Source organism: Salmo trutta, chromosome 20, assembly GCF_901001165.1.
Source record: "Salmo trutta chromosome 20, fSalTru1.1, whole genome shotgun sequence".
Taxonomy (NCBI): Eukaryota; Metazoa; Chordata; class Actinopteri; order Salmoniformes; family Salmonidae; genus Salmo; species Salmo trutta.
This window is the reverse complement of record NC_042976.1, coordinates 14450371-14477990: the sequence shown is the minus strand read 5'-3', so window position 1 is coordinate 14477990 and position 27620 is coordinate 14450371. Positions and strand designations below refer to the sequence as shown.

Genomic DNA, 27620 nt, shown 5'->3' with positions numbered 1-27620 from the left:
ATCTCTCCCTGATGTTTCTCTCTCTATCTCGCCCTCTTTCTCTCTCTATCTCTCCCTGGTGTTTCTCTCTCTCCCTTTTTCTCTCTCTATCTCTCCCCAATTTTCCTCTCTTTCCCTCTTTCTCTCTATCTCTCCCTGGTGTTTCTCTCTCTCCCTCTTTCTCTATCTCTCCCTGGTGTTTCTCTCTCTATCTCTCCCTGGTGTTCCTCTCTCTCCCTCTTTCTCTCTATCTCTCCCTGGTGTTTCTCTCTCTATCTCTGCCTCTTTCTCTCTCTATCTCTCCTCGATGTTCCTCTCTCCCTCTTTCTCTCTATCTCTCCCTGGTGTTTCTCTCTCTATCTCTCCTTCTTTCTCTCTCTATCTCTCCCTGGTGTTTCTCTCTTTCCCTGTTTCTCTCTCTCTCTCCCTGGTGTTTCTCTCTTTCCCTGTTTCTCTCTCTCTCCCTGACTTTTCTTCAGCTGTTTCCTCTACTGATTAGGAGTACCTCAGACTCTCTCTGCAATGGGATCCCAGCATCACTTTCTCCCTCATTTTCTATTCCTGACTACCATATATACTGTTCCAACAGCCTATATATGAAGTAAATGTTCTGTGTGTACATTTGTTTCCCCTGACTGTTATGTCTTAATTGCCTTCTGGGCTTAGTTTGCTCATTGAAAGTAAAAAAGAATGCTTATTTATTCATGTGTTATACCCACCAGATACATTATATCAAATTATTCCTAGAAGGCAACCTATGGTTTTTGACTTCAAATGGTTATGCTGTATAACAAGGGCTAATAACAGAGTACAGTAAGGAGTTACATTGATTCAGAAATTCTGAATTTGGATCCCTCTAAAATCATTGAACTAACCATGAGCCATTTTTATATTATGTGACCGAATACTGTATTCTGGTGTACTGTTTTTCTCCTCTACTCTCTCTGCGTCTGATTTTATTGGCTTACCTTCCTCACAGACACAATCAGACTGAGACTAACACACACACTGCTGTATGATATCCCTCCAGGTGCAGTACAAGGCCAAGTATGACAAGGAGAAGGGACTCAGGCCAAAGTATGACATGAAGGAAAGTGTTGTTTACAAGACTCAGAAGGATGCACACCAGCTGGCTAGTGAGGTACGTGTTGCACTTACCCAAGTAGGAGTACCACTCTTTTAATATGTTAAATACTCATTCGAGCTAAGAGGTCTTTACTCACAGGGGTTTATCAAAGATATACCAAGCAACCGGGACCAAGTAGTTCATGAGATGTACTATAGAAAACTCTATAAAAATATATTTATATAATAATTACACTATATTATAATGATTAATTGTTCTCTATAATACGATGATGTTCCTTTGTCTGTCTTCTCATCTCACAGGTGAAGTACAAGGGTGACCTGAAGAAGCTGCACAAACCTGTAACCGACATGGCAGAGTCTCTGTCCATGCAGCACAACCTGAGCACCAGCAAGCTGTCCAGTGACGTAAGACAATCTCACATAAGCCCTTGTACCACCGTCTTGAATCCCGGTAGTGCCTTCATCACCATCATCCCGCGTTGCGTAACAACCGCCTTCTCAAAAACCAACCGCCTCGCCACGGCAACCCTCCAACCTAGTCCTTCCATATCATTAGGAATCACTGGCTCTCCCTAGCTCTCTCCCAGCAGGCACATCTGGTTGTAATGATGTCATTTCAACCAGTTTACAACCAGAAATAGTTGGAATGTAGTTGGAATGACGTCATTTCAACCAGTTTACAACCAGAAATAGTTGGAATGAAGTTGTAATGATGTCATTTCAACCAGTTTACAACCAGAAATAGTTACAATGTAGTTGTAGTGATGTCATTTCAACCAGTTTACAACCAGAAATAGTTGGAATGTAGTTGGAATGACGTCATTTCAACCAGTTTACAACCAGAAATAGTTGGAATGTAGTTGGAATGACGTCATTTCAACCAGTTTACAACCAGAAATAGTTACAATGTAGTTGTAGTGATGTCATTTCAACCAGTTTACAACCAGAAATAGTTGGAATGTAGTTGGAATGACGTCATTTCAACCAGTTTACAACCAGAAATAGTTGGAATGTAGTTGGAATGACGTCATTTCAACCAGTTTACAACCAGAAATAGTTGGAATGTAGTTGTAATGACGTCATTTCAACCAGTTTACAACCAGAAATAGTTGTAATGAAGTTGGAATGACGTCATTTCAACCAGTTTACAACCAGAAATAGTTGGAATGTAGTTGGAATGACGTCATTTCAACCAGTTTACAACCAGAAATAGTTGGAATGTAGTTGGAATGACGTCATTTCAACCCGTTTTGTCCTGCTTTGCTTATCTAAGCTATAGTAAAACACAAATCAATAGTGAGTTAATCCTCAAGGACATCATCTGGTAGTGACCCTGACCCTTCTCACCTTTGACCTACAAACTTCCTCACATAACCCCTTGTTCTCCCAATACTAGTACTAGAACCTGCTGTAACCTTCTTTTCCATGTCTTTTTTTATTAATCTTTGGTCTAGATTAGTCTTTTTCACACATCGTCTCTGTCTAGCATGTTATCGTGTGCAGAATTTATTTCTTCCTCTTTTCTTCATAAAAATCTAACTTAGTATATCATAACTTAGTCTTCTATAACCACTGACGCTCAGAACTTTCTGCCTCACTCTTTCTTTTTTCATTTTCTTTCATTTCATTATTTTTATTCCTTTTTATTCCCACTCCTTAACTTTTTATAAAACATTCTTGTTAAAAAATATATATATTTAAATGGGTGGCATTGAGTGAGCTAACGACAGTGGCTCTTTTTCCCTACGCCATTGTACTGAGCTGTTTATTGGGCGCTGATTCCCTCTTAGTACCAGTACAAGAAGAAACATGAGGACAGTAAGGGTCACTACCTCATGATTGCTGACTCACCAGAACAGCTTCATCACAAGGAGGCTTCAGAACTACAGAGTCACGTAAGTGGGCCAATGTATGGGACGACCTATGAACCAGTCCTATTGGCATCACCCGGTTTTAACTTCCTGTGTTTGAGATGTCAACTTCCTGTTTGAAAATCATCTCTCCAACATTACAATTCATCGTGTGACCGGCGAATCTAAATTCTGAATTCTCCCAGGTTTCTTCTCCTACCTGTAAAATCATTAAATAGTGGAACACTTTGAGACATAATTAGTGTTTGTATTGTTGACTTCAAAAATAGATTTACTGGAAGTGTTGGTTGGGCTGTGTGTTATTACGTAAGTCATTTTTTAATGAATTCACTCGTCACACCATCATTAAACCTGAGAGGTTTATACCGCACTCCTTATAAACTGGTTCCCGTTCTTCCATTGTGTGTGGAGTAATTTTGCCCTCTGGATTAGAAGGGAAAAATGAACTTCCCCTCATTTAAGTGGAAACGATATCTGGACCAGAATTCACCATATTGAAACAAACCTGTGTCATAAACCCTGTCAGTGTGTTCTGAAGACAACTTGTTACACTGTTATGGTCTTATAGCCCAGTTGGTATCTTTTAGGCCTCAATGGTAACCTTAAATGGCCTATTTAGTCATATTTATTCAATAAAGTAAGTCAACTTTATTCAATAAATACATTTAGAGACTATGATATTGTGAATATATTTGTCTGACTCCTGTTTGTCTGACAGGTGAAGTACAAGGAGAAGTATGAGAAGGCTAAAGGAAAGGCCATGCTGGACTTCGAGACCCCCACCTATGTGACGGCTAAGGAGGCCCAGCACATGCAGAGCGCGGTAAATAGACATTATATCGTTTCAACCCAATATCTAGCTGTTGGTTCAAACAACCATTTTACTTTGCAGTTTGGAGTTTCACTGATGCTCAGAAGAGAACACGGAACACTCAACTGTTTTTGCCTGACAATGTATCTGTACTGTATTTCTGGGGTGGTATTTGGAGATTCTGTAGACTTGTGTGTTCTCCATAATTACTACAATGTCTGTGAACTGTACTTTCCCTATGTGTAGTTTGATGTGAAAGGTAAGCACTGGCACTAGCACCTATAACAGATTTCTATGGCACTGACACATGATGTACTGTAAGTTCAGAAATCCAAATGTTCCTCTGATGATCCAGGGTTAAGGTATGGTACTGGATGTCTGTCTGGTAGTCATGTTTCCCTGCTAGTGTCTGGTAATCATGTTTCCCTGCTAGTGTCTGGTAATCATGTTTCCCTGCTAGTGTCTGGTAATCATGTTTCCCTGCTAGTGTCTGGTAGTCATGTTTCCCTGCTAGTGTCTGGTAGTCATGTTTCCCTGCTAGTGTCTGGTAGTCATGTTTCCCTGCTAGTGTCTGGTAGTCATGTTTCCCTGCTAGTGTCTGGTAGTCATGTTTCCCTGCTAGTGTCTGGTAATCATGTTTCCCTGCTAGTGTCTGGTAATCATGTTTCCCTGCTAGTGTCTGGTAATCATGTTTCCCTGCTAGTGTCTGGTAATCATGTTTCCCTGCTAGTGTCTGGTAATCATGTTTCCCTGCTAGTGTCTGGTAATCATGTTTCCCTGCTAGTGTCTGGTAATCATGTTTCCCTGCTAGTACGCAGACAGACTGACGCAGAACATAAGACTTACCATGCTGCGGTGATTTAATTTAGGGAACATGTTTAAACTATTGACTGCTGAAGAAGACTTGGCTCCATACACAAAAGAGCACTATTATACATGCGCAAACACACAAAGGTTTCAAATATTATATTGTGTGTACAAAAACACTACCCACACCAGAGGTATACTGTGGTAATGCGTAAAGCAATACACCCCTGATTTGTTCTCAGTAAGAATATTGAGGTGAAGCTTGCATTGTGACTGTGGACTTACTACGCTTGGATGTTATACGTAGTATCTCAGCTGTGTCTGTCACTTGTCTTATCTTTGTGGCTAATAGAAAGACTATCATAAGGAATATGAGGAGTCCATAAAGGGAAAGAACCTCTCAGGCTTGGAGGTCACCCCTGCCATGTTACATGTCAGACATGCCACCAAAATAGCCAGCGAGGTAACGAACGGGCATTTACCACCTCTTTCAACTCCTCATTCTTCTCCTCCTCCTCCTCCAGTTCCTTATTCCCCTCCTCCTTCTCCTCCTCCTCATCCAGTTATTCACTCTCCTCCTCATTCTCATCCTCCTCTTCACCCACCCCTGGTAATCGTACTAAGTCCCCCACAACCACCACAGCCCTCGTTCTTTTAATCCCACTTGTGACTTTTTCTTAATTGTTCTGTCACACCCAGGTTAGATGTGGTCAGCTTGCATGGTTCGCCACCTGAAGATAATACACTCTATGACTATTACACATAATAAATACACCCTTTTCCATGTTCATAGTACCATAGTAATGCTGCATGACTGTTTTAGTTGTAGAATTTGTTTTATTGTCATGTCTGCGCTGTCATCTATGTTGACATCCTGACTTGTTTAGTTCCCTCCATCTCGTAGGACACTACAAGAGGTTTGGTGCAAAACAACCATTCCCTCCATCTAGTAGGACAATACTGGAGGTTTGGTTCAAAACAACCATTCCCTCCATCTAGTAGGACAATACTGGAGGTTTGGTTCAAAACAACCATTCCCTCCATCTAGTAGGACAATACTGGAGGTTTGGTGCAAACAACCATTCCCTCCATCTAGTAGGACAATACTGGAGGTTTGGTGCAAAACAACCATTCCCTCCATCTAGTAGGACAATACTGGAGGTTTGGTGCAAAACAACCATTCCCTCCATCTAGTAGGACAATACTGGAGGTTTGGTTCAAAACAACCATTCCCTCCATCTAGTAGGACAATACTGGAGGTTTGGTTCAAAACAACCATTCCCTCCATCTAGTAGGACAATACTGGAGGTTTGGTTCTAAACAACCATTCCCTCCATCTAGTAGGACAATACTGGAGGTTTGGTTCTAAACAACCATTCCCTCCATCTAGTAGGACAATACTGGAGGTTTGGTTCTAAACAACCATTCCCTCCATCTAGTAGGACACTACAGGAAGTTTGGTGCAAAACAACTGTCTGCATTTGTCTGCTTTGTCCATCTGCTTTTTCTGTCTGGTTTGGCTTTGTAAATGAACCCTGTTTCCTGTGTTTCCTGTGCATTATGCCCTAATGAAATGTAGGCATGAGTGCTTTTCACAAAGAGCCTCATGAACAAACTGTCTTGTACAAAATATTCGGTGTGTATTTATTGTCCTATTGTTTGATAAAATGGGATTGTTTTTTTAATCAGGCTGCTTACCAAACTCACCAATGTCTTTCCATTGTCTAATTTAATATGTCTATTGGTCATAATACTTATTGTAAAAAATAAGAATAATGTCCAATTTGGCAACTCAATACATGTCAACCAAAACCAGAACTGGTCTGTCATAATCTGAAGGCAAGACTTGGTGGCTTTGAGCATCTATGGGTGAGCGGTACTGCCACCTGAGCCTTTACCGTACCGTGTCCTGTCTGTGTGCCCTGCCTGTGTTACCCTGCCTGTCTCTCTGCAGCCTTTCTGTTCTTCCTTCCGCCCTGTAGAGAGATTACAGGAGGGATCTAGAGGAGGGGGTGAAGGGTAAAGGGCTAACTGTTTTTGAGGAAACTCCTGAGCTTTTGAGAGCAAGGAACGCCACTGCTATCCTGAGTCAGGTAGGACTGCTACAGATGGAACAGGCTTCTTCTCTAATCCCTCGCTCATCCCCCTCTTCCTGTGCTTCTTCTCCTCCTCCTCTTCCTGCTTCATCACCTAACTAACCAGGCAGCTGATTGGTTTTCTTCTTGGCTCTGGCTAATGACATTACTAATGTGTTTCCAACGCAGTTGTGGAGCTAATAGTGTCGTTCCCCCAGCCTGGTCTCAGATCTGTTTGTGCTGTCTTGTTAACTCCAATGTTGACAGTGACTACAGGAGTTGGCAAGACAGCGCAAATAGATCTGGCACCAGGCTAGTAGTTCCCCAGGTTAACCAGATAATATGGTGTCTGAAACAACTTTCACTGAGATTCACACTAAACCTTCTTCTGTCTTTCAGCTCTGAGTGGACCCTTCCTGTCTCACATCACTCTCCCTCACTTGTAACTTAATCCCATTATCTGTTCCTGTTGGTTTGTGATGCTAAGCTCTCTGTTCACGGTTCCCTAGGAGTCTCATTAATCATCCCCTTAGCTGAAGATGTTTTAACCTGTGACGTTTCTGGTTCTGCAGCCCCTAAACCAATGTGACATAATATCCAGTGGTTATTTTGAATACTCACTATAAATAGTATTGTGTTTGACTTGACTGTGTGTAATTGGCTGTTTGCAGAAAGAGTACAAGAAGACATTGGAGACAGAGATCAAGGGCAAGGGAATGTTGGCACTGGCTACAGACACCCCAGACTTCATGAGGGCTAGGAATGCTACAGACATCCTCAGCCAGGTCAGGGGGACTGGGTTTTTGGGCCAAGACACCCTTGTTTTGTAATATGTGCATTAAGTCCAGTAATTTTAAAAAGCATAATACATTATAGCCATATTTTTTTAGGTGATAACTACCAGAGAAGCAGTTTCTTGTAACCTAGAAGCTATTTCATATTGTCCAACTGTCTTCGTTATACCTGAGTTGCTGTATAGCTATTTTACATGTAATGAATGCACACTATAATCATAACCACTTTGTTATGTTCAATACTGTAATTGTGTACTGTACCAAGAATACTGAACGACCACTCTCCATCAGAACATGTTGATGTTATTTAACAAAGAGTGTGTTTCTGAGCTACAATTTGTGTCCCTTCTCAGCAAAAGTACAAGCAGACTGCTGAGGCGGACAGGGCTAGCTACACTAGTGTTATCGACACCCCTGACATCCTCCACGCACAAAATATCAGGAACATGATCAGCCAGGTAAGAGGAATGCGCCAAACTACTGTGGATGTCTATTAACAGTGTACATAAACTCTTCATAAACTATGTAGATACATTTTGCATCGATTTGATTGATATAGACTAATAAGCTTTGAACAAATTGCCATTAGAGTTGAATGACCAAACTCTTATGTGACGTCTCTCTCTCTGTGTACTGTGTCCCAACAGAAAAAGTACAGGGAGGAGGCTGAGAAGTGCATGTCTCACTATGTGCCCGTCCTGGACACCCCTGAGATGATGAGAGTCCGTGAGAATCAGAAGAACTTCAGCACTGTAAGTAGAAGCCTTTTAAAACCCTCCATTCTATTTTAGAACCTTCCGTTTTAGAACCCTCCGTTTGGAACCAAGGCCTAGGTTCCAGGTCTCAGGTTCACCATGTCCCCATGTCAGTCAGTGGCAGCAAGGTGTCTCTCTGTGCATCTTCAGTGTCTTGACTTCAAAGTATCACCTTCAATACTTTATATACATGTATATGTTCATTGTTTCTTGATGGACATATGTTGTGTTGTGCTGTCTGAACTAAAAGAAACCAGCAGCATATGGACATTATGTTTATTATCTAATTACCGATTCAGAAAAGCCAAGCTCAATACTTTTTTTTATTTCATAATTTAGTTTACACTGAAAAAATATATAAATGTAACATGTAAAGTGTTGGTCCCATGTTTCATAAGATAAAATAATAGATCCCAGAAATGTTTCTTACGCCAAAAAACGCTTATTTCGATCCAATTTTGCACACAAATTTGTTTGCATCCCTGTTAGTTAGCATTTCTTATTTGCCAAGATAATCCATCCACCTGAGAGGTGTGGCATATCAAGAAGCTGATTAAACAGCATGATCATCACACAGGTGCACTTTGTGCTGGGGACAATAAAAGGCAACTCTAAAATGTGCAGTTTTGTCTCACAAGCTGCCTCCTTGTTTGAGAGAATTTGGTAGTACGCCCAACCGGCCTCACAACCGCAGACCACATGTATGGCGTTGTGTGGGCGAGCGGTTTGCTCATGTCAACGTTGAGAACAGAGTGCCCTATGGTGGCGGCGGGGTTATGTTACAGGCAGGCATAAGCTACGGACAAGGAACAAAATTGCATTTTATCGATATCAATTTGAATGAACAGAGATACCTTGACGAGATCCTGAGGCCCATTTTTTTTTAAAGGTATCTGTGACCAACAGATGCATATCTGTATTCCCAATCATGTGAAATCCTTAGATTAGGGCCTAATCAATTCATTTCAATTGACCGATTTCCTTATATGAACTGTAACTCAGTAAAATCTTTGAAATTGTTGCGTGTTGCATTTATATTTTTGTTCAGTATATGTAATAACAGAATGGCTTATTAGATACAGTTGAAGTCGGAAGTTTACATACACCTTAGCCAAATACATTTAAAGTCAGTTTTTCACAATTCCTGACATTTAATCCGAAAAAAATTCCCTGTCTTAGGTCAGTTAGGATCACCACTTTCTTTTAAGAATATGAAATGTCAAAATAATAGTTGAGAGGAAGATTATTTCAGCTTTTATTTCTCATCACATTCCCAGTGGGTCAGAAGTTTACATACACTCAATTAGTATTTGGTAGCATTGCCTTTAAATTTTTTAACATGGGTCAAAAGTTTTGGGTAGCCTTCCACAAGCTTCCCACAATAAGTTGGGTGAATTTTGGCCCATTCCACCTGACAGAGCTGGTGTAACTGAGTCAGGTTTGTAGGCCTCCTTACTTACACATGCTTTTTCAGTTCTGCCCACAAATCTTCTATAGGATTGAGGTGAGAGCTTTGTGATGGCCACTCCAATACCTTGACTTTGCTGTCCTTAAGCCATTTTGACACAACTTTGGAAGTATGCTTGGGGTCATTGTCAATTTGGAAGACCCATTTGCAACCAAGATTTAACTTTCTGACTGATGTCTTGAGATGTTGCTTCAATATATCCACGTAATTTTCCTCCCTCATGATGCCATCTATTTTGTGAAGTGCACCAGTCCCTCCTGCAGCAAAGCACCCCCGCAACATGATGCTGCCAACCCCATGCTTCACGGTTGTGATGGTGTTCTTCGGCTTGCAAGCGTCCCCCTTTTTCCTCCCAAAATAACGATTGTCATCATGGCCAAACAGTTCTATTTTTGTTTCATCAGACCAAAGGACATTTCTCCAAAAAGTACAATCTTTGTCCCAATGTGCAGTTGCAAATCATAGTCTGGCTTTTTTATGGCGGTTTTGGAGCAGTGGCTTCTTCCTTGCTGAGCGGCCTTCCAGGTTATGTCGATATAGGACTCGTTTGACTATGGATATAGATACTTTTGTACCTGTTTCCTCCAGCATCTTCACAAGGTCTTTTGCTGTTGTTCTGGGATTGATTTGCTCTTTTCGCACAAAAGTACGTTCATCTCTAGGAGACAGAACGCGTCTCCTTCCTGAGCGGTATGACGGCTGTATGGTCCCATGGTGTTTATACTTGCGTACTATTGTTTGTCCAGATGAACGTGGTACCTTCAGGCATTTGGCAATTGCTCCCAAGGATGAATCAGACTTGTGGAGGTCTACAGTTTTTTTTCTGAAGTCTTGGCTGATTTCTTTTGATTTTCCCATGATGTCAAGCTGAGGCACTGGGTTTGAAGGTAGGCCTTGAAATACATCCACAGGTACACCTCCAATTGACTCAAATGATGTCAAGTCACCTATCAGAAGCTTCTAAAGCCATGACATCATTTTCTTGAATTTTCAAGTTGTTTAAAGGCACAGTCAACTTAGTGTATGTAAACTTCTGACCCACTGGAATTGTGATACAGTGAATTATAAGTGAAATAATCTGTCTTTAAACAATTATTGGAAAAATTACTTGTGTCATGCACAAAGTAGATGTCCTAACCGACTTGCCAAAACTATAGTTTGTTAACAAGAAATGTGTGGAGTGGTTGAAAAACGAGTTTAAATGACTCCAATCTCTCTTTTCTTTTCTTGATGTTTTTGTTATTGGGAGACATGTTAACTGCACTTGTGCTCTTTTCCCTGTAGCTTCAGTACCAGACAGACCACCTTAAAAACGTAAAAGGCAAAGTGTCATCAATAAAGGAAAGCCCTGAAATTCTTTGTGTTAAGGAGAATACAAAGATTTTCAGTTGGGTATACCTACTGCTCCATGAGTATTTCAAAATATATATATGTTTCACCTTTTCTAATAGCATATGTTCACTTCTTTCTTTTCCTCCCCTTTCTTATTACCCTTATTACCCTCTTGAACTGATAGTGAGAGATTAATCATAGCCAAACTTGTGTTTCTGTATTAGGTTAATAACATTTTTAGATTTTAGACCTCTGGTTTGAGCAATGTCATTATGAAATACGGCATATGGTAACACTTTGAGCCAACAGGTTTAATGCTTTATTACTCGTAATGTCATGTGTCATCTAGAAACGTTTTCTTTCTGGTCTTTGGCTGTTGTAGGCCTAGCAGTCTTTTCCCTGTCTTTTTCCCATGCACAAATCACTCCACCAACCTCTCAACCGATAGAACAAAGACTCACTACTGTTTTCCTCCTCTTACCATTTAAAGATTCGGTACAAAGAGGACTTGGGAGGAGGAACAGCTCTGTCAGACACCCCAGAGATGGACAGAGTTAAATGCAATCAGACAAACATTAGCACGGTACACTATAGTGTGACCCTGCCCGTCTTCACTCAGTCTACGCTTCCATGCCATAGGCTCCATGTTGAACCCCCCCAGATCTCAGATTTAACAAAAAAAAACACCATATAATGTTTTAATCTCTATATAATTGCAACCATTTTTTCTTTCCACATTTTCAACCCCGTTTTGCAGAGTTTGTGCTAATCTCAGAGTTCATTGTGCCACCAGACTCATCAGAACATTAAAATAATTAATTAACGTTACATCTAAGATCTGTAATAAACTAAACCAAATATCTACCTTTCGTTCGCTCAGAGGTTCCCTAGTCAGTTCATAGTGTTATATAATTTGCAGTATATTCTGTAAAAGCAAAAGCACTTAACTACTGTTGACATGCAATGTAAATGTCACAACTGTGTTATCTACCTGCTTTATGCCAGCTGCATTCTCACTGTCTTCAGTGAGGCCATCGTCCTTGCTGCTGCTGCTGCTGCTGCTGTATGCGTGTAGTGTACGTGTAGTATACGCGTAGTGTCCAGTATGTGTGCTTTATATCTGTTATCTGTCTTGCTTTGTCTCTGTGTTTCTCATGGAACCCCTAGAGTAGATCAAGGACTCGTTGTGTCGGGGCACAGCCATCTCAGACCTACCGGGGGTGGAGAACGTTCGTGAGATGCAGAAGAACATCATCTCGGTACTCGAGTTTCTATCTAGTCCCTCCCATAAAGGAGGCCCCCCCATAATTTCCCAACCAACAAACCCCAAAACACCTCTCACCCTCTCTGTTGTATGACCCCTAGCTGACCTCCAATAATGCCCCCTAAAGCATCAGTGGTAATTCTCCTGACCTTTGACTTCTGTGTGCCAAGATGAAGTCTAGCGCTTCAAAATAACTTAGCGGTACAAAAATGACTTAACTTCCATTGTCCTCCAAACTAAAGCTCTAAATAGATTCATCCCTTGTTTGTTTTCTTGGTTTTGTATTTGTTGGTTTCCTACCAGACAAACAAATTCCCTTTTGATTTTTCTTCTCCATTTTTTGTTTCTATTAATCTTCTATTAATCTTCATCATAAAATGTTTTTGTCTTTTAATTCTATTTCTTCCGTTTTCTTTACTGAAGTGCTGTGAGATTTTGAAACAGTAGTCTAACTATAACCCAAACCTTTGCATGCATTTTATGGCAGCCCACATATGTTTACCATCTCCTTAGTTTTTATTTGAGTGGGCAATAAACCCTGTTTTTGACTGGTTGTCTCTGTGTTACTGTTTAAAGATTCAGTACAAAGAGGAGCAGCTATATCAGACCCCCCAGAGATGGACAGAGTTAAACGCAACCAGCAACACATTAGCATGGTACAGGTTTTTATACTGTGGTTCTTTACCCTCCATCTACCATCCATATAGTTCTACAGGGGCTTGATGATCAGCAGGACAGACAGGAGTATATCAATCAATTCATTCATTCATTTATTGATTCATTTATATACTCCTGTCTGTCCTGCTCCTGTTACGCACGCCCCTGTACAACTCCAACCCCACTTTAATTCCCCTGTCCAACCCTTTTTAGTCTCATCCCAGCCCCAAAACCTATATCTGTTAAATGTCCTAATGTAAAAATTAAGCGTACTATAAGTAGAGAATGATTTAAAAATAGAATATTAAAACATGTCAAGTTCTCTGGTACATGAAGCCACAATATGTTTAAACAAAATGTTGGTGGAGGAACCCCTCCCTGTGAGTACATGCATATATCTAAATAGTCTATATTATTTCAGAGGAGGTGTATGATCCAAAATGATTTTGCTGAAGTTGCTGCTGTGTCCCATGTGTTCAATCTAGCTTTATTCTTCTGCATATGCTCTTGTCCCTTGTGCTATTAACAGTTCAATGTCATTTGTAGCTACAGTGCTTCCTGTAATCTGTTCTCTGCTGTCCGATGTCTCTGGTTCACGGTTGCTCTCTCTGTGTGTGTTTGTCCATTGTGACACCATCTCTCTTCTGCATGGGACCATAATGCTGATCTGATGGGTAGATAAAGTACAAGGACTTGTTGTGTCGGTGCACAGCCATCTCAGACCTACCGGAGGTGAAGAGGGTTCGTGAGATGCAGAAGAACATCAGCTCGGTACTAGAGGAAACCAATGCCAACACGTGTTTCTGTGTTTTTCACTGTTTAGTCGAGATTTGAGCGTGATACTCCCTTACCTCCTTAAACTGTCTTCTCTATCGGTTCAGCCCCTGTCATCAACAATCAACCCTGATCCTAATACATCACATCATCCCTCTCCATCATTCCTCGTTCCTTTCAATCTATCCGTCCACCTTCCGCCCTCAGTAAATCATCTTTGACTCTCCCTTCATTCTAACCTCAGCTAAAACACCCTCTTCAAAATTACTTCCTCACATTTTGAGTGTTTTTGCTTAACCTTTTTTTTATTTGTATCTCCACAGCAGCGTTCTACCTTTAAGATGTGTGCTATTTATCTCCTGTTTTAGTGTGGCAACTAACATCCTTGCCATGCTGTGGAGGCTGGGATGTTTTAGTGTGTGTTGGTGTGTGTTGGATTGTGTTGTTGCAGTGTGTCTCACTGTCCCCTGGGGGCTGTGCTTCTGCCCTGTAGGTGTTGTATAAGGACAGTTCTGCCAAAGGAACGCCCCAGGTGTTCACTCCAGAGATGGAGAGAGCGAAACGGAACCAAGAACAGATTAGCTCGGTACACCAGCCGTCCTCCAGGACCTGTGTGCCCCTTTAGAACCCTTTAGAACCCACGTTAACCCTCTCATCTAACTCCCTCCTGTTCTTCTTCTGGCTCTAGTTAACCTCATTAATCAGATCTACAGTAGTCATCCTCTGCTCTCCTCATCTATTTGTACATCATGGCTAACCCTCTGCCTTGTTATTGAAACTAGTCAACTCCTCCTTTTCCCCTGGCTTCCTCCCACTCCCAACATCCCAATTAAGGATTGGAACACACCCTCCTAACTCCATTATGAATTGGGACACGCCCTCTTAATCCACCCCCCACTCTGAAGGTTTGAATCTCCCTGCTAATATCGTCTGAGGTCCCAATAATAAGCCCTTCTCAGAGTGACCCTATCTGTTGTCGTTGTTGTGCCACATTCTGTCACACACAGGTTCAGCAGATAAAGGGGCTTAACTGGTGCTGACGTTGTTCCTCTGCTGTCCTCTCTGCTGTCCTCTCTGCTGTCCCACAGGTGCTGTACTCTGACAGCTTCCGTAAGCAGGTGCAGGGCAAGGCTGCCTTTGTGCTGGACACACCTGAGATGAGACGCGTCAAGGAGACCCAGCGCAACATCTCTGGAGTGAGTCAATGCTTTTTGGAGATGTTATAATATCTCTTGTAGGCTTGTAAAGAGTCTTGTAATAACACATGCCAGACAAAATTGCTCACGTTCATAATTCATACCCATGTAAAACCATACCACTAAAGTTTAGCTATTGTCTTACCACTGGGTCCTTTATTAAAATGTAATAACAAATGCCATACCAAGTTGATTACTCATTCCCGACTGATATAAAACCACCCCACGGCTCTCTGTCCAGGTGAAATACCACCAGGACTTTGAGAAGAGTAAGGGCAGCTTCACTCCCACCACCTCTGACCCCGTGATGGACCGCGTGAAGAAGAACACCCAGGAGTTCAGCGACATCAACTACCGTGGTATCCAGAGACGCGTGGTGGAGATGGAGAAGAGACGCGTGGTGGAGCACGAACAGGAGACAGTCACCGGTACGCACGCGAGCACACACACACACACACGCTGTGCCGAGACCCACAAACAAACACCGACCAATTATTCTACATCCATTTGATCTATGTTGTAACAGCCGTTCTGTAAGACCTGTCTGTTCACCCTCAGATCTACGTGTGTGGCGCACCAACCCCGGCTCTGTGTTTGACTACGACCCTGCTGAGGACAACATCCAGTCCAGGAGTCTGCACATGATGTCAGGTAAGAGAGGGAGAAGCCTCACACCTGAACAGCATAATCCACAGGAAACTCTTTGATTTGTCATATAATCATTTATAAAGCATTTATAAGCATTAAGATTTTACTCATAATGTATAATAATTTATAAAGCATTTATAAGCATTAAGATTGTAATCATAATAATGTATAATAATTTATAAAGCGCAACCAATATTTGTAGGTTTTGTTGAACCCTGACCTTTGCCCTCTGTGTGACAGTCCAAGCCCAGCGTCGCAGCAAGGAGCACTCCCGCTCCACTAGCGCTATGAGTGGTGTTGGTGATGAGAAGTCTGAGGTGTCTGAGGACCCAGCCCACCACGTGTCCCTGTACAGCAACGGCTTTGCTACCTCCTCCATGGGTAGGTCTATTGTAGTAGGCCCACCTCACACAATCACAACCCAGTTCAGATATCACACCACCAAACCACTTTGGACCAATTCCATAGACACTGAGTGTACAAAGCATTAGGAACACCTCCCTAATATTGAGTTGCACCGTCTTTTGCCTTCATAACAGCCTCAGAGCATGGACTCTACAAGGTGTCGAAAGCGTTCCACAGGGATGCTGGCCCATTTAGCCTCCAATGCTTCCCGCAGTTATGTCAAGTTCGCTAGATGCCTTTGGGTGGTGGACCATTCTTGATACACACAGGGAACTGTTGAGCGTGAAAAACCCAACAGTGTTGCAGTTCTTGACACACTGGTACCATACCCTGTTCAAAGGTACTAAAATCTTTTGTCTTGCCCATTCACGCTCTGAATGGCACACATACACAAACATGTCTCGATTGTCTCAAGGCTTAAAAATCCTTCTTTAACCTGTCTCCTCCTCTTCATCTCCACTGATTGAAGTGGATTTAACATGTGACCTCAATAAGGGATCATAGCTTTCACCTGGTCAGTCTATCATGGAAAGAGCAGGTGTTCCTAATGTTTTGTACACTCAGTGTAGATGGCAGACCTTTATATTCAAGCCTCGTCAATACTTGGTAGTCAGTGCCCTGTTCCCAGCCCGCTATGGTAGAAGTATCTATACCTAAGCCCTCATTCTAACTGTGACAGCTGACTTGACTAATGTCTTTCCTATCTGCTCCTGCAGGCTACACACACACCAAAACCGTGGAGCTGCAGCAGAGGTCTTCCTCTGTAGCCACCCAGCAGACCACCGTGTCCTCGGTCCCCTCCCACCCCTCCACCACCGGGGTGAGAACTGTACTTTCACTGTACCAGGCTAACAGGACATAGATCATTACCGTGGAATCCAGTCATTGATGTGACTGACTGTGAAACAGAATTAGATTGTATTGCCTCCACATTGAGAAGGGAGATGACAGAGAAACAGGGAGGGCTGTGTTGGAGTTTTGGGCAAATTTCCTTTTGGTGGGATTACTGTGCACTATTCACTACCATGTTCCAAAAATGTATATAAAGAAAAAATACATGATAGTAAGCTATCCGCGGCTTTCTCAGCCGTCATTACTAAAAAATATGTTTTGTCCCGTTCAGAAAACTGTGCGTGCCATGTACGACTACTCCTCTGCCGACATGGACGAGGTCTCCTTCAAGGATGGGGATGTTATCGTAAACGTGCAGTCCATCGACGAGGGCTGGATGTACGGCACTGTGCAGCGCTCAGGCAAGACTGGCATGCTGCCGGCCAATTACGTTGAAGCAATCTAAAGACAAGTCCCACCCACCCCTCCAATCCTCCCCCTGCAGTGGGTGACACATCCACCCGGCTACCTGATTGGCCGCCATCTACGGCTGAATCTGTCGCTTCGTAAACCTGTTATGTGTAGACTATCACTTAGATTGTTGTAGCTGTAGTATTAGTAGTCTATAGTATACATGCAATTCTTGTTGATGCCCGTTTCCCAAGGCCCTGTGGATGTGACATGAGAAGCTGAAATATTTATACATACCTATATAGACTACCATAGAAGAACATTCATCCTTTTCCAAGACCTTGTCTTGAAAGAACAATATGACGAAAAGCCCATTATTTTGTAAATTGCAGACCGAACCTTATTTAATCAATGTCAGTTAAATATTTTTGAAAAGCTTTACTGAAAGTTAACTTTCACACAACAGATGAGCTTACATGCAATTCAAACTTCCCTGTGACGAAAAAGTGAAGTATATGGATGATAGGAAAGTGTAACGTATGGAGAGAATAAAGTTGTTTAATCACCTAAAACCAAAGGGGGTTGATGAAAGATGAAGACTAAAAGATGTGTAACCTTAGAGGTATCATCCATCAAACCTAAAAACCAGGGGTCTGTTCCTGAGTATGTAACATTACGGAAAGTTCAGGTAGTGGAGAACAGATATGATTGGCTATCAGATAGAATGAATAGACGGGACACGATTTCCTATTCTTATATCTATCAGCAACTTTGAGTTTCACCTCCCTGAATACACCCCAGTTTCCCTCCTAAAGTAGCCGAAGGCTGGTCACTCATTGCATGTGTTTCGTTCCCTCTGATTACCTAGGTCTGGGGGTAAAGGAAGTCAAATACCTTTAATCAGTAGATAATAAAACACCAACCTTCTGCACTACTGCAGTCTTGTGTTCTTTTTTCTCTACCTTGTGGCCTCTCCACTTTAACTTAGCTACATTACATACAACAATAGTTCAAGCCAGACACCACTTTAGCAGCTTGCGTAAAAGTTTATCAATAATAACTTTGATATTGACACAAAAGAACTGGACAAGATGAAATCAAGTCAGTTTTTTGGGGAGCTGTTTAATAGACAAAACAAACTACCCTGGGAGGAAGGTAACGTCGTGGCCTGACCATCTATGAAAGCCACAGTACTGGCATTAATCATGAATTCAGAACAGAAATACATTGCCTTATGCTCACATACTGTATACAACTTCTAAACTTCCCATCCATCCATCCATCCATCCAAAGAACCTCACTGTGATACAGCCTTCATCTTTCAAACCTTTATTTAAGTACACAACGTTAAAAAGGGACATTCTCCTGACCACAATGTATCCTTAAAATATCACTTTCTGGCAAAGCCTATCAGAGACCATGCTTTGCTTTCACCGTTGCCATGACAACTAATCACCACCACCACTTTTTAGCATTTATAAAATGTCTCCCTCCGCCATCAGAGAGGACAAGGAAAAAGAAACAGGAGTTTAAAAACACAATCCCAACAGATCCTGGTGGACTTGTGGTGTAGTACTTGGTTAACTCTAAGATTTTTTATTTCTTTAAGAGTCAGTGTGAGGGGGGAAACCTTGATTTGGGGGGGGGGGGGGGGGGGGGAGGTTGAAGTCCATGGGGGCTGGGGGGCCTGGGCACCCACAAACAAATCAAGACCTCTGTAAGAAATCAAACACCAATATGCCACCCCCCACAATTGTCAATAGGCATCTTCAAGAGACTTCACGTCAGGCATTCCCAAAATATGTAATCCAAACCCCGGGACTGTATAGTGTTTGGATCAGGGTCTGCTGTCCTTGTTCTGAGCCAGTACTCTGCTCTGCAGCTGCACCACCACAGTCCTCATCATGCCTCCCAGCTGATCATGGATCTGAACCAGCTGGTCAGAGGAGCAGTGGCTCAATCCCTCACCCATCAGATGAGCTGCCAGAGACTCCACCTCCAACAGCAGACCCCCTTCAGTAGTCTTCTGGTGGTCAGGCCTGCTCTGGTCCGGTCTCTCCTCTGGATGTTCCTCATGCTCCTTGGACACTGGCTCATCCAACAACTCTGTGACTACAGAAGGGAACATCATGCATGAATCATCTATGATATTGAGTTCTGTTCAGTGAGCTGAATTAGAAATACAGCAAAATAATGTTAAGGTTTATATAAAAAATGTATTTGTGGCAAGTAACCTAAGTGTTACAAGTTCAATTGAGCAATTTCACAGCAAAAAAAATGTTTTTTCAAGCCCATTCTCTTACTGCACAAATTGGCATTTGGCTTTGGGGACAACAGGTTTATTGAACTCACCTAAGGCATCTCCCGGAGTCTTGTCCTCTTCCTGGTTCTGAGGAACAGTTGGCTCCTCCAGCTCAGATGTCATCTTCTCCATCTCCTCAAAACTCTTCAGCTCATCACTACGGCCCTTCTGCTGAAGCAGTGACAAGGTGAAACGGTCATTACAGACCAAATAGATAAACCACCTGAACTGTGCCTATCTCTACAAGAATTAACCACGTATGACAATTATCACTAACTATGGAAGACAAATATCTCTTGGGCATAATCTAAAGTATGGATCTCATTTGCACTTTCAGAAGGAAGGAGAAAGTCACAGGTTTTAAGTTTGGACAAAATACCTGCTGTTCATGGTATATTTTAAGTGCTTTCTTCACATTAGAAATCTTTGGGGAACGAATGGGAAGGTTCTTGATTTCACTTGGTGTGAGAGCACTGAGGTCTCCGACAGTTTTGATATTCCGGGCTCGCACAAGCTGGCCAAAGCCACGAGGCCTGAGGATAAATAATTACAGAATGTTAAAGCAGCCATCAGCAGTAGAAGGAAGAGCAAAACACCTTCCCCACTCGTTGTTTCGGTAAAAAGCTGAGGGATGGGACTGGAGAAATGTAACACAAATTCATAGAGCTATGGATGCAAGGACTGACCATCCATCATATCAAAATGATTGTTTTAATCATGTTGAGGCTATAGTGTTTGTTCACATTTATTTTGTCTACAAACATTGGAGAAAAACAAGCTTATATTTTGTGTTCTCATGGAGTGACAGTTGAACTAAGCTCATGAGGCATTTATAAGTTGTATTCTTCAAGAATCATTGCATACATATCAGTACATTTGTAAGTACAAAAATGTATGTAGCAATGGCTGATGGCCCATATTAATTATAAAGAAATGCCTAAAGCTTTGGATATCTGCTACAATTTTATGGGAACCAATGTGTTGGATTGTTGTTCCCTTGTTGCAACTCGCATTGTATTAAACTTGATTAATTGTACAAGCCGTTCATGTTTTTGGGCCCCAGAGTTCTCTCGGTTACACTGACCACATGTTGGAGGTGATCTGAGGCAGCACTGCTTCCACAGGGGTAGAACAGCGGACCAGGGCCGGGTACACACAGTCCTTAGGGATGGGCCTCGGCTCCTGGCCCAGCTCAGAGATCTGAAACAACATTAATCAAGTTAGAAGCTAAGTAGGAATGACACTCGGGCACATGCACAACAATCATGGACAGTAAACCAATTTAAAAAATGCAATGTGTTCTTGTATGTAGGCTATATTGTCTGTTTTGTCTATATGTACTGAATGTATGCATGCTGCAAAATTAATGTCCTTGTGGATAATAAGATCATCTAATCCATTAGGTTTTACGAAAAGGATTGAATTTAGGATTATGATCTAGTCTGAAAATAACTTGGGTACTTCCTGTATATCTGAGGGTACATACCAGGCATTTCTTGGAGCTCTTGTATCCCGGGCTGCGGAGATTGCGTGGACTGAGGATCAGTAAGCCCTTTGTTGGTGTTGTTACATACTGCAAATAGAGCAGAGGTTAGGCTATCACAGTAAAAAGGGTCAAAATGAAAGAGACATCTAAAAAAATAAAATTGTCAAGGGGAAGTTCAGTTAGTGTGGCCACTGAGTTAATCATGCAGAAATCAAGTCAGAATATCAGTCTCCCATTGATGATTTAGGCAAAAGTTGAAGTTTCACACACTTAACTAAATTGAGCCTTTAATGATTTAGTGCAGAATACTTCAAATGACATTTATTACACATCACTAGTGGTACGTGTACCTTGGCCTGAGGGATGCTGCTGCTGGTAGTTTTGGTTCTTGGGGAGCTGGATCGGATGACAGGGCTGCGACGGTCAATGTCATCTGCCAGCTCCTGGTGTTGGATTGGGTCAGCAAATGATACTCGTCGAGACTGCCAAATAAAAAGTATGGATTCATTTATCACACTGTTTTCAAAACCTGCTAATGCCATCATAAATATGTCAAGGATTCTCTTCAACTGAAAGCCTGTAATTTTCAATTTATACTGACAGTTGAATGCAGATAATTAGAATATATACATAAATGATTTATGATTTGTAAATCGTCATAGATGAACTTCGTTGGGATCTGGGGGCAGTATTGAGTAGCTTGGATGAATAAGGTGCCCAGAGTAAACTGCCTGCTACTCAGGTCCAAAAGCTAGAATATGCATATAATTAGTAGATTTGGATAGAAAACACTGAAGTTTCTAAAACTGTTTGAATGATGTCTGAGTATAACAGAACTCATATGGCAGGCAAACACCTGAGAAAACATCTAACCAGGATGTGGGAAATCTGAGGTTTGTAGTTTTTCAAGTGATTGCCTATCCAATATACAGTGTCTGTGGGGTCATATTTCACTTTCTAAGGCTTCCACTAGATGTCAGTCTTTAGAACATTGTTACATGCTTCTACTGTGAAGGGGGAGAGAATAAGAGCTGTTTGAATCAGGGGTCTGGCAGAATGCCATGAGCTAAGTCGAGCGTGAGCTGCGTTCCCTTTCATTTCTAAAGACAAAGGAATTGTCCAGTTGGAATATTATTGAAGATTTATGATAAAAACATCCTAAAGATTCTATACATCGTTTGACATGTTTTTACGAACATTCATGGATCTTTAGGCTTTGTCTGGACTTAGTGCACGCGCATTTGGATACTGGACTAAACGCGCAAACAAAAAGGAGGTATTTGGACATAAATGGACTTCATCGTACAAAACAAACATTTATTGTGGAACTGGGATTCCTGGGAGTGCATTCCGATGAAGATCAAAGATAAGTGAATATTTATAATGCTATTTCTGAGTTTTGTGACACCGCTCCTTGATTGGAAAATGACTATTGTTTTCTGTGGCTAGGCACTGACCTAACATAATTGCATGGTGTGCTTTTACAGTAAAACTTTTTTAAAATCTGACACAGCGGTTGCATTAAGGAGAAGTTTAGCTTTAATTGTATATGTTTAACGCTTGTATTTTTTATCAATGTTTATGATGAGTATTTCTGTAATTTGATGTGGCGCTCTGCACTTTCACCGGATGTTTGTTTGAGACAATGCATTTCTGAACATAACACGGCAAATTTCAAATGAGGTTTTTGGACATAAAGATGAACTTTATCAAACAAAACACACATTTATTGTCTAACATGGAGTCCTGGGAGTGCCATCCAGTGTCTTTTGTGACACCTCTCCTTCTTTGGAAAATGGCTGTATGGTTTTCGGTGGCTAGGCGCTGACCTAACATAATTGCAAGGTGTGCTTTCGCCGTAAAGCCTTTTTGAAATCACACTGTGGCTGGATTAACAAGAAGTTTATCTTTAAAATGATGTATAATACTTGTATGTTTGAGGAATTTTAATTATGAGATTTGTTGTTTTTGAATTTGGCGCCCTGCAATTTCACTGGCTGTTGTCGGTGGCTGGCGTCCCACATATCCCAGAGAGGTTAAGTACCCCTGATCACGTTACCTTGGTGAAAGGCGAAGGACTCTCCTCTTCTATTGGTCTTTTCTGTCCCTTCTTCAGGATAGAGGTGGAGGGGGAAGCTAAGGGAGACCACAACCCCCTGGTCCTGCCACTGCTGGGGCTATGGACCATCTCCAGCCCCATCACAGCATCCTTCTGCTTGGGTGGGGAGTCTTGGCACAACATGTCTTTAGAGGTACTTGGTTGATGTAGAGGCACTGGGGCTTCATGAAGGTCAGAGGACACAAGGGTAAAAGAGTTTAAAGGAGATAGATCTAGGTCATTATTGTCCATCTGGGTTTCTTCACCCTCGAGGCCAGATACATTGTCAGTTTTTGCCCTGATATCTTGAACGTTGTCCGCCTGAAGCTCAGTGTGGGTTTCTCTGGTTCCAGTAGAGGTGCTGTCAGCCTCTGGCTGTCCTTCTTTGATAGATGTGTACTGCTCCTCCCGTTGCTCCTCATCTAAGGCTTTGGAACACCCTGGCTGGGCTTGCCCAATAGACATGCCAACATCTTCCAGTTGGTCCTCCTCTAGAACATTGGTAGCAGACTCTGGATGTCTGTTCTCCTCGTCTTCTCCCATCTGCTCCTCTGTCACCTCCTCACTGGAGACAGCCACAGGCTTCGGCCCATCTAAAACCTTCTCTGAGGACTCAGAGACCTGAAGACTCAGTTTTTCCTCTGTTGCCTCAGTAGGTGAAGTATCTGTGGGGAAACCATTGGCAATGGGAGGGGTACATAGTTTGTTTAATCCAACTTCAGATATGGCATTTCCTTCAGTGTAAGGCGTGGGAGAGTTGGCCTGCTCCGAGTCAGTGAGCAGCTTACTTTGGATCTGTGTTGGACTGTCACATTCTAGGTCACCATGGTCACTCTCCTGAGAGGAGACTGTGTTGAAATTCGATATGCTTTTTGAACATTTATGTCCACGTTCCTTCTTCCGTTGAGACATACACACATCCTGGCTCTTCATATGTTCTAGATCAGGTTCTACTGAAGAGTCCGTCTGTTGAGAAGAAAGCTTAGTATTTTCATTCTCAGCCTTCTCTGGTACAACGGGGTCAACTGCCTCAACCACACACCCCTCCATATCTACCATGTCTGTTTCCCTCTGCCCCATATCTTTCTTAGTTATCACAGGGAGACTTGGAACTACCACTTCAGGTTTAAGGGAGTTGACCATTTTAAGGGCTTCCTCCACATCCTGTGGAATCTTGACTTCTAAGGCCTCACTTGATGGGTTTTGCAAGTCTGACTTTTGAGAGTCTGACTTTAGAGAAGTTTCAGAACTATCCATTGATTTCTCTTGGTCAGCCCCTGGCTCTGCTGATCCAACTGTAACTAGTGGCCTTGGAACCGCTCCAGCTGACGGGGGCTTCCGGCCTTTCTGCACATTCTCCCTGGGCTCTGAAGCATCCGACTCAGAGTTCTCCACGTTGGAGCCTAGTAAGGTGTGGGAGGCATTGCGCCTTGTAGTCCTTCCACTTCCTTGTGAGGATTCTGTATCTGCCACCTGTGAGTTCTCAGTCTCCATATTAGGAGTTGGGTTAGGGCTGCTGTTGGCTTTTACCTTCTCCTTTAACATCTTGCTTCTTTTACTGGTTCTGGGCCTCAGCTGGCGGTCTGTTGGACTGGTGGCAGAAGGAGCAACCTGAGAATGAGTCTGGCTCATCTCTGGTGTTGCTGCTGAATCAGTGGCCAAATGCGGGCTTCTTTTGACCTCAGACTCAGCCATTTCAATGGGAACCTTGCTTCTCCTGCTTGCTCTACCCTGCGACTGGCTGTCTATTGGAGTGGCTGAAGGTATGGTTGAAGGTGTAGTCTGTGAGTCAATTTGGCTGAGTAGCTCTGTACCGCCTCTCCTCTTTGGCTTGCCTTTACCCTGTTCTTCTGACGTGGTGACTAATTTACTCCTCCTGCTAGATCTACCCTGTGATAGGCCATCTCCTGTTTGATCAGCAGGAGAGGGTGTGGCAATCTGAGAATCACTTTGGTGCTCAGTAGGATCCTGCTTGTCAACCTCGTCTACAAAGTCAACCTCCTCCAAATCACTGAGCGGTTTGCTCTTCCAGCTTGCACTACCCCGAGACTGGCTCTCTTGTTGAGATGGTGTGGCTACATGTGAATCAATTTGGCTCGTCTTCTCCACCTTCTGAGCCCAAATACTCCTTAGTTTCTGCTTGCAATCATCCTCCACTTCCACAACCAACTTACTCCTCTGACTACATCTACTCTGTGATTGGCTATCATTATCAGATGCAGAGGGGGTGTCTGTTTGAGAGTCACTTTGACTGAACTCCTCCTCTGCAACACCTCTCTTCTGTTTGTCTTTGACCAGATCCTCTGATTTGCGGATCCTACTTGATACCATGCTACCCTGTGATTGGCTGTTTATATCAGCAGCAGGTGAAGGCGTGGCCACCTGTGAATTTGATTGGCTCGACTCGCTCTCCTCCTTGTGACTTCTTTTTCTCAGCTTGTCTTTTCCACGGTCCTCCACGTCAACAGCCAGCTTACTTCTCCTACTGGCTCTACCCTGTGACTGACCATCTGCTTGACTGACAGGAGAGGGCGCAGTCTTCGGTGAATCCATTTGACACTCTGCCTCTTTGGGTTGAGACTTCCTCCGTTTGTCTCTCTCTTCCCATTCCTCTGCATCTTCTCCTGGTCTCAGTGGCCTGCTCCTCCGCCGTCCGGACCGCCTTGGTTCATCTTGGCTCAGATCGGCCTGGGAACTGGGAGAACCTTCCAGAAGATCTTGAGATTCCTCTTCTTTCTGACTGTTGTTTCCCATTACTACTTCTTCAACTGCAGGAACTAAAACTTTCTTCAGTATTTCCACCGGAGTCTGGGTGTCTGGGATGACGTCATCCTCGTCAGTTTCACTTGCTCTTTTCTCAGCTGGTTTCTCAACCTCAGATTGCTTTTTGTCTTCTGAAGGTTCAGGTTTCTCTCCCTCTTTTTTGGAAGACTGATTCTTGGAGCTTCTACATCTTGCTTGTTCAGTCTCCTGCGAGTCCGTATCGGCCCCTGCCGGTGGTTCCGGAGAGGAAGCCTCCTGCGAGTCCGTATCGGCCCCTGCCGGTGGTTCCGGAGAGGAAGCCGCCTGCGCCTGGCCGGCCCCTGCCGGTGGTTCCGGAGAGGAAGCCGCCTGCGCCTGGCCGGCCCCTGCCGGTGGTTCCGGAGAGGAAGCCGCCTGCGCCTGGCCGGCCCCTGCCGGTGGTTCCGGAGAGGAAGCCGCCTGCGCCTGGCCGGCCCCTGCCGGTGGTTCCGGAGAGGAAGCCGCCTGCGCCTGGCCGGCCCCTGCCGGTGGTTCCGGAGAGGAAGCCGCCTGCGCCTGGCCGGCCCCTGCCGGTGGTTCCGGAGAGGAAGCCGCCTGCGCCTGGCCGGCCCCTGCCGGTGGTTCCGGAGAGGAAGCCGCCTGCGCCTGGCCGGCCCCTGCCGGTGGTTCCGGAGAGGAAGCCGCATGCGCCTGGCCGGCCCCTGCCGGTGGTTCCGGAGAGGAAGCCGCCTGCGCCTGGCCGGCCCCTGCCGGTGGTTCCGGAGAGGAAGCCGCCTGCGCCTGGCCGGCCCCTGCCGGTGGTTCCGGAGAGGAAGCCGCCTGCGCCTGGCTGTTAGCGGTCCTGGTGAGGGGACCTGTAAACGTCACCACACTGGCAGGACTAGCAGGCTTCCCCTCAGCATACTTCTCCAGAGTGATGAAAGACTGGCGACGACTGTTGGTTTTCTGAGGCGTCCCTGAGACCATGTCAGAGCCACCAGAGACGTCAGGGCTGGTACCCTCTCTAGTCTCCATGGCAGAGTCTTCCTTCAACGAAACATCTTCATTGACATCCTCCTCCATGGAAATGTCTGCAGACTCAGGAAGTAGCTCATCAGCAGGCTCCTCTCCCTTTGCAGATTCTGCTGTCTCATTGGTTGGACTGATATATTCCTGGGTGTCGTTAGCAAAGTCCTCCCCCATTTCCATGTTTTCTTCTGGAACCTGTGAAGAAAAGAATGAGGAGACATTTGTATTTGGGGATTTTCACTTTAATTTGAAGAAAAGGCCTGTTGGCTTTGAAGGCACCCATATGTTTTCAATCAAAAGAAAACCGTTTATTGGGGCAAATAAGGACATTTCAGATCTGGGGGGGGGGGGGGGGAAGGAGAAATGTAACAATGAATAGCTTGTGTTGTTAATTTCTCTTTACCTCCGCTTTAACCTCATCCTTTTCAGCATCTTCGGCTTGCTCGCCTGCTGGCAATTTGTCCCTGTAAAAGAAATGCATGTTTTAAACATTGGGTCCCCCACGAAGCAATCTTTCTTTCTTCATAGATTAGTGTTATTCAGTGTAATGGCAGCAGTCAACAAGTACTTACAGTGATTCCTCCTGACTCTGTGTGTACTGGGTGAAGACCGTGGCATCAAGGGAAGCATCCAGGTTGTTGTACATGGCAGGAATGTCAACCCTTTCAAATAAAACCCATACAAAAGCTTTGTTACTAGAAAGTGAGAAGAAGCATTTCTATGACTTCTGGTTTATTTTGTCTAAATAAGGTTCCCCAAAAAATATATATATATTTTAAAAAGTCAAGGGACTTTCTGGTTAAATAAAGATAGCTGA

At 43.4% G+C, this 27620-nt stretch overlaps 2 protein-coding genes across 26 annotated transcripts in view; one reads left to right on the top strand and one right to left on the bottom strand.

Annotated features, from left to right (window-relative positions):
- LOC115155595 (nebulin) overlaps positions 1-18101 on the top strand; it is a 99969-nt gene extending 81868 nt beyond the window's left edge. For 11 of the 22 annotated variants that reach the window (XM_029702339.1, XM_029702355.1, XM_029702359.1 and 8 more), the window contains 16 exons: positions 1010-1120; positions 1369-1473; positions 2859-2963; positions 3658-3762; positions 4910-5020; positions 6540-6650; positions 7304-7417; positions 7780-7884; positions 8074-8178; positions 14170-14262; positions 14765-14872; positions 15114-15300; positions 15431-15523; positions 15761-15901; positions 16642-16745; positions 17049-18101. In XM_029702339.1, the coding sequence (XP_029558199.1) occupies positions 1010-1120; positions 1369-1473; positions 2859-2963; positions 3658-3762; positions 4910-5020; positions 6540-6650; positions 7304-7417; positions 7780-7884; positions 8074-8178; positions 14170-14262; positions 14765-14872; positions 15114-15300; positions 15431-15523; positions 15761-15901; positions 16642-16745; positions 17049-17222 (1872 nt within the window). In that variant the 3' untranslated portion in view covers positions 17223-18101. Of the gene's footprint in view, positions 1-1009; positions 1121-1368; positions 1474-2858; positions 2964-3657; positions 3763-4909; positions 5021-6539; positions 6651-7303; positions 7418-7779; positions 7885-8073; positions 8179-12148; positions 12241-12821; positions 13448-13580; positions 13674-14169; positions 14263-14764; positions 14873-15113; positions 15301-15430; positions 15524-15760; positions 15902-16641; positions 16746-17048 lie in introns of those variants that run through there. The other 11 variants (XM_029702345.1, XM_029702343.1, XM_029702350.1 and 8 more) reach the window with 8 other exon arrangements.
- A 712-nt stretch (positions 18102-18813) lies between these two features.
- LOC115155597 (telomere-associated protein RIF1) overlaps positions 18814-27620 on the bottom strand; it is a 45330-nt gene continuing 36523 nt past the window's right edge. For 2 of the 4 annotated variants that reach the window (XM_029702363.1, XM_029702362.1), the window contains exons 26-34: positions 27376-27465; positions 27207-27267; positions 23015-26998; positions 21306-21437; positions 20956-21042; positions 20554-20669; positions 19849-20002; positions 19520-19640; positions 18814-19279 (exon numbers count right to left, since the gene is read on the bottom strand). In XM_029702363.1, coding sequence (XP_029558223.1) covers positions 19005-19279; positions 19520-19640; positions 19849-20002; positions 20554-20669; positions 20956-21042; positions 21306-21437; positions 23015-26998; positions 27207-27267; positions 27376-27465 — 5020 coding nt within the window. In that variant the 3' untranslated portion in view covers positions 18814-19004. The remainder of the gene's footprint in view (positions 19280-19519; positions 19641-19848; positions 20003-20553; positions 20670-20955; positions 21043-21305; positions 21438-23014; positions 26999-27206; positions 27268-27375; positions 27466-27620) is intronic. The other 2 variants (XM_029702365.1, XM_029702364.1) reach the window with 2 other exon arrangements.